Source organism: Oncorhynchus clarkii, unplaced genomic scaffold (genome assembly GCF_045791955.1).
Source record: "Oncorhynchus clarkii lewisi isolate Uvic-CL-2024 unplaced genomic scaffold, UVic_Ocla_1.0 unplaced_contig_3727_pilon_pilon, whole genome shotgun sequence".
NCBI classification, from domain to species: domain Eukaryota; kingdom Metazoa; phylum Chordata; class Actinopteri; order Salmoniformes; family Salmonidae; genus Oncorhynchus; species Oncorhynchus clarkii.
Window position 1 is genome coordinate 10,659 of NW_027261025.1, and position 6,442 is coordinate 17,100.

General features: G+C 51.3%; 1 protein-coding gene across 1 annotated transcript; it reads right to left on the reverse strand.

Annotated features, from left to right (window-relative positions):
- Positions 1–1,510: 1,510 nt before the first annotated feature.
- LOC139403845 (uncharacterized) lies at positions 1,511–2,251 on the reverse strand. The gene has a single exon (XM_071146999.1). The coding sequence runs from the start codon at positions 2,249–2,251 to the stop codon at positions 1,511–1,513; it is 741 nt and encodes a 246-aa protein (XP_071003100.1).
- Between the last annotated feature and the right edge of the window lie 4,191 nt (positions 2,252–6,442).

The window sequence follows — 6,442 nt, forward strand, 5'->3', positions numbered from 1 at the left end:
TCCTCTCCTCTCCTCTCCTCTCCTCTCCTCTCCTCTCCTCTCCTCTCCTCTCCTCTCCCCTCCCCTCCCCTCCTCTCCTCTCCTCTCCTCTCCTCCCCGTTCCTCTTCTTTCCTCATATCTATGCTGTCACTATGATGGAAGAACACGTCTCTGGTGAATAAAAACACATAATATTCAAACTCATGGAACAGAGAGATCAACGGCTATGGCTCAGGTCTTTATTCAGTGGTACTAGAAGCCATGAACAGAAAAGCCAAGGCACTCTTTACATACAGTATGTGATGTACATGAAAAAGCCTTGATTCATTTTCAGCAGCAATGTTTAGAAGTTACCCCGTGAACCCAATCCTACCAAATTTTGATTGAGCCGGTTCCAGAAATGTATGACCATTGTATATCTCATGTTGATATGTTGTTGACATCCATAACCAGAGTGTGTAATGACCCAGAGAGTCATGCGCTGGAGCTTTGCAGCATGCAGAGGGGAACGTGCATATGCATCCAGACATGGATCAGATGGATTTAATGGGTTTATGTGAATAATTAATCTATCTGGGATGTCTGGTCTCTTGAATACTAAATATTAACGGCCAGCTAAACTGGTATTAAGCTGCCGAGCTTCTGAAGAAGAGCCATTGCATATATTATTAGGGAATATTCTAAATGCTCACCACAGGACCAGTGATGTGGGCCCCATCCCTACTGACACACAGATAGTTCATGTCGAACACATACAGTACAGATGGACTTTAATGTCCATAGTCAACATGTTTACAGTTTTTCTCAAAACACAATTTCTGAAACCTTGCTCCATTTCCTGAAAACATTAAACACAAAACCTCATCTTCAAGCACTATTTACATAACCTCTGACTCCTCTTGCAAAGTGAAACATTCGCCTCAAAACAGTTTTTCCTGTGTTCAAAATCAAACACTGCTCTCAAATCATAAACAAAGTGATCAAAATGATATACACTCTCAAGCAGTCAGTAAACAATACACCGAAAAATAGAAAATACATTGTTCAAATCATACAATTCTCAGGGAGAAGTACATTTTTACTCTAAAAAAATATTCATATTTTTCCGTCATTGTCTTTTGATGAACGAAAACATGTTCTATCATAGTAGCTCAAAATTGATCTGAAATTACTACTCTGCTTTGCTCTTTGCAATTTGTTTTTTTGTTCTTCCTCCTCCTTGTACCCCTATGTTTACAGTACTGTACCCTGCATCTCACAAACTTGTCCTTTGTCTCTGTGATTCTGTAATTCTTGTTCTTTGTTGATATGAACCTGCAACCAGTCAAAATCTATTGAGCAGTCAGTACTGTTAATAAATGGAAAGCACAATGTTCAGGGCCATACAATTCATCCATTGTACAGTATACAGCCCACAATGCACATTCTCAGACTTTCTCCTTCCCACCTTCAACATTGGTTGTGTCGCATCATTTGAAACAGCCAATTGGTTTTAGTGTTTTAGCAATTGAGAAAAACTGTAAATGGTTTCTAGTTGTTGGTGTGTGGGGCGTGGTGGGGCGTGGTGGGGCGGGAAGTGGTTGGGCGTGGTGAGGCGTGGTGAGGCGTGGTGGGGCGTGGTGAGGCGTGGTGGGGGGTGGTGAGGCGTGGTGGGGCGTGGTGAGGCGTGGTGGGGCGTGGTGAGGCGTGGTGGGGCGTGGTGAGGCGTGGTGGGGCGTGGTGAGGCGTGGTGAGCCGGGGCGGGGCGTGGTGAGGCGTGGTGAGGCGTGGTGGGGCGTGGTGAGGCGTGGTGAGCCGGGGCGGGGCGTGGTGGGGCATGGTGAGGCGTGGTGAGGCGTGGTGAGGCGTGGTGGGGCGTGGTGAGGCGTGGTGGGGCGTGGTGAGGCGTGGTGGGGCGTGGTGGGGCGTGGTGGGGCGTGGTGTTGTGGGGCGGGGTTGGGCGGGGTGGGTTGGGGCGTGGTGGGGCGTGGTGAGGCGTGGTGGGGCGTGGTGGAGTGGGGCGGGGTGGGGCGTGGTGAGGCGTGGTGGGGCGTGGTGTTGTGGGGCGGGGTTGGGCGGGGTGGGTTGGGGCGTGGTGGGGCGTGGTGAGGCGTGGTGGGGCGTGGTGGAGTGGGGCGGGGTTGGGCGGGGTGGGGCATGGATTTGAAGTGTGTGTGTTGATAGTAAATGGATATCTCTCCTAGCGCTGCAGACATGCTCCATCACTGCTGGTGTGCTGTATCCTGAGGGGGTGTTGTGGTGGTAACCACGGTCACACACAAACTCATCCATCACCACTCACACACGCACACACACACACACATGCAGAAACACACACACGCGCAGACACACACATACACACAAGCATGTGCACACACTCATCCATCAGCTATCAGGTCCTAAAACTAACAGACAAAATAATTGCCATGGGCCTTCAGAATATGGGACAGGGATAGTATAATGTAGACAATAATATACATAGCCCATCAGGCTTGGTAATACATTTTCCCTGCCCAGTCAGTGTTGTTATGAGATCTATTAACAGCCAGACCATAGAATACTACTTTTCTGTTATGGTGAGTGAATGAGGACCCAAAAGCGAACTAACTTAAACAGAGCTTCTTTAATAACCAAACATAGGTAGGCTCAGATAGACCGGCAGATTCCGACAGGACAGGACAAGGTTACAGCAAACATGACGATAGTCTGGCTCAGGCATGAAACACAACAAACAAGAATCCGACAAGGACAGGAACAGAAACAGAGAGAGATATAGGGACCTAATCAGAGGGAAAAAGGGAACAGGTGGGAAACGGGGTGAATGGGTAGTCAGAGGAGACAAGGAACAGCTGGGGGAAAGCGGGGGAGAAAAGGTAACCTAACAACGACCAGCAGAGGGAGACAGGGTGAAGGGAAAGGACAGAGACAAGACACAACATGACAGTACATGACAGTACCCCCCCACTCACCGAGCGCCTCCTGGCGCACTCGAGGAGGAAACCTGGCGGCAACGGAGGAAATCCTCGATCAGCGCACGGTCCAGCACGTCCCGAGAGGGAACCCAACTCCTCTCCTCAGGACCGTACCCCTCCCAATCTACGAGGTACTGGTGACCACGGCCCCGAGGACGCATGTCCAAAATTCTACGGACCCTGTAGATGGGTGCGCCCTCGACAAGGATGGGGGGGGGGGGGGGGAAGACGAGCGGGGGCGCGAAGGACGGGCTTGATGCAGGAGACATGGAAGACCGGGTGGACGCGACGAAGGTATCGCGGAAGAAGAAGTCGAACTGCGACAGGATTAATGACCCGAGAAATACGGAACGGACCAATGAACCGCGGGGTCAACTTGCGAGAAGCCGTCTTAAGGGGAAGGTTCTGAGTGGAGAGCCAAACTCTCTGACCGCGACAATATCTAGGACTCTTAGTTCTACGCTTATTAGCAGCCCTCACAGTCTGCGTCCTATAACGGCAAAGTGCAGACCTGACCCTCTTCCAGGTGCGCTCGCAACGTTGGACAAAAGCCTGAGCGGAGGGGACGCTGGACTCGGCGAACTGAGATGAGAACAGCGGAGGCTGGTACCCGAGGCTACTCTGAAAAGGAGATAGCCCGGTCGCAGACGAAGGAAGCGAGTTGTGGGCGTATTCTGCCCAGGGGAGCTGTTCTGACCAAGACGCAGGGTTGCGAAAAGAAAGACTGCGTAAGATGCGACCAATAGTCTGATTGGCCCGTTCTGCTTGACCGTTAGACTGGGGGTGAAAGCCGGAAGAGAGACTGACGGAAGCCCCAATCAAACGGCAAAACTCCCTCCAAAATTGAGACGTGAATTGCGGACCTCTGTCCGAAACGACGTCTGACGGAAGGCCATGAATTCTGAAAACATTCTCGATGATGATTTGTGCCGTCTCTTTAGCAGAAGGAAGCTTAGCAAGGGGAATGAAATGAGCCGCCTTAGAGAACCTATCGACAACCGTAAGAATAACAGTCTTCCCCGCTGACGAAGGCAGTCCGGTGACAAAATCTAAGGCGATGTGAGACCACGGTCGAGAGGGAATAGGAAGCGGCCTGAGACGGCCGGCAGGGGGAGAGTTACCGGACTTAGTCTGCGCGCAGACCGAACAAGCAGCCACGAAACGACGCGTGTCATGCTCCCGGGTGGGCCACCAAAAACGCTGGCGAATGGAAGCAAGCGTACCCCGAACGCCAGGGTGGCCGGCTAACTTGGCAGAGTGAGCCCACTGAAGAACGGCCAGACGAGTAGGAACGGGAACGAAAAGAAGGTTCCTAGGACAAGCGCGCGGCGACGGAGTGTGAGTGAGCGCTTGCTTTACCTGCCTCTCAATTCCCCAGACAGTCAACCCGACAACACGCCCCTCAGGGAGAATCCCCTCGGGGTCAGTGGAGGCTACTGAAGAACTGAAGAGACGAGACAAAGCATCAGGCTTGGTGTTCTTAGAGCCCGGACGATAAGAAATCACGAACTCGAAACGAGCGAAAAACAGCGCCCAACGCGCCTGACGCGCATTAAGTCGTTTGGCAGAACGGATGTACTCAAGGTTCCTATGGTCAGTCCAAACGACAAAAGGAACGGTCGCCCCCTCCAACCACTGTCGCCATTCGCCTAGGGCTAACCGGATGGCGAGCAGTTCGCGGTTTCCCACATCATAGTTACGTTCCGACGGCGACAGGCGATGAGAAAAATACGCGCATGGGTGGACCTTGTCGTCAGAGAGGGAGCGCTGAGAAAGAATGGCTCCCACGCCCACCTCTGACGCGTCAACCTCGACAACGAACTGTCTAGAGACGTCAGGTGTAACAAGGATAGGAGCGGATGTAAAACGATTCTTGAGGAGATCAAAAGCTCCCTGGGCGGAAACGGACCACTTAAAGCACGTCTTGACAGAAGTAAGGGCTGTGAGAGGAGCTGCCACCTGACCGAAATTGCGGATGAAACGACGATAGAAGTTCGCGAAGCCGAGAAAGCGCTGCAGCTCGACGCGTGACTTAGGGACGGGCCAATCAATGACAGCTTGGACCTTAGCGGGATCCATCTTAATGCCTTCAGCGGAAATAACAGAACCGAGAAATGTGACGGAGGAGGCATGAAAAGTGCACTTCTCAGCCTTCACAAAAAGACAATTCTCTAAAAGGCGCTGGAGGACACGTCGAACGTGCTGAACATGAATCTGGAGTGACGGTGAAAAAATCAGGATATCGTCAAGGTAAACGAAAACAAAGATGTTCAGCATGTCTCTCAGGACATCATTGACTAATGCCTGAAAGACAGCTGGAGCGTTAGCGAGGCCGAAAGGAAGAACCCGGTATTCAAAGTGCCCTAACGGAGTGTTAAACGCCGTCTTCCACTCGTCCCCCTCCCTGATGCGCACGAGATGGTAAGCGTTACGAAGGTCCAACTTAGTGAAAAACCTGGCTCCCTGCAGGATCTCGAAGGCTGAAGACATAAGAGGAAGCGGATAACGATTCTTCACTGTTATGTCATTCAGCCCTCGATAATCTATGCAGGGGCGCAGAGACCCGTCCTTCTTCTTGACAAAAAAAAACCCCGCTCCGGCGGGAGAGGAGGAGGGGACTATGGTACCGGCGTCAAGAGCTACAGACAAATAATCTTCGAGAGCCTTACGTTCGGGAGCCGACAGAGAGTATAGTCTACCCCGGGGGGGGGTGGTTCCCGGAAGGAGATCAATACTACAATCATACGACCGGTGTGGAGGAAGAGAGGTGGCCCTGGGGTCGGATTCTTCTGTTATGGTGAGTGAATGAGGACCCAAAAGCGAACTAACTTAAACAGAGCTTCTTTAATAACCAAACATAGGTAGGCTCAGATAGACCGGCAGATTCCGACAGGACAGGACAAGGTTACAGCAAACATGACGATAGTCTGGCTCAGGCATGAAACACAACAAACAAGAATCCGACAAGGACAGGAACAGAAACAGAGAGAGATATAGGGACCTAATCAGAGGGAAAAAGGGAACAGGTGGGAAACGGGGTGAATGGGTAGTCAGAGGAGACAAGGAACAGCTGGGGGAAAGCGGGGGAGAAAAGGTAACCTAACAACGACCAGCAGAGGGAGACAGGGTGAAGGGAAAGGACAGAGACAAGACACAACATGACAGTACATGACATTTTCACACTCGAGATCGTCCTAAGAGAGCATACCTTACGCCTCTCTTTTTCCTATGGTCTTGCAGGGTGGGTGTGGTTGTAGATGTGTGTGTGCACTCGTTCAGGCGTGTGTGTGTGCAGGCGTGCATGTGTGTGTGTGTCTGGAAAGGAAAATGCTCCCTTTAGACATGTAATGTGTCTACCGCGTTCTCACCGTCAGAAAAACTGGAAAAATACAAGTTGTCACAATAAATAACAGCCTCTCTCTCTCTTTTTCGATATCTAGCTCTCCTTCTGTTTTTCTCCCTCTCGTCTCTCTCTCTTTCTCCCTCCGTCTTTCCTTCTCTCTCTTTCGCT

Bases quoted from the DNA above. Each gene is read 5' to 3' on its own strand.
- LOC139403845 (XM_071146999.1), bottom strand. From the start codon at position 2,251: ATGGATGAGTTTGTGTGTGACCGTGGTTACCACCACAACACCCCCTCA.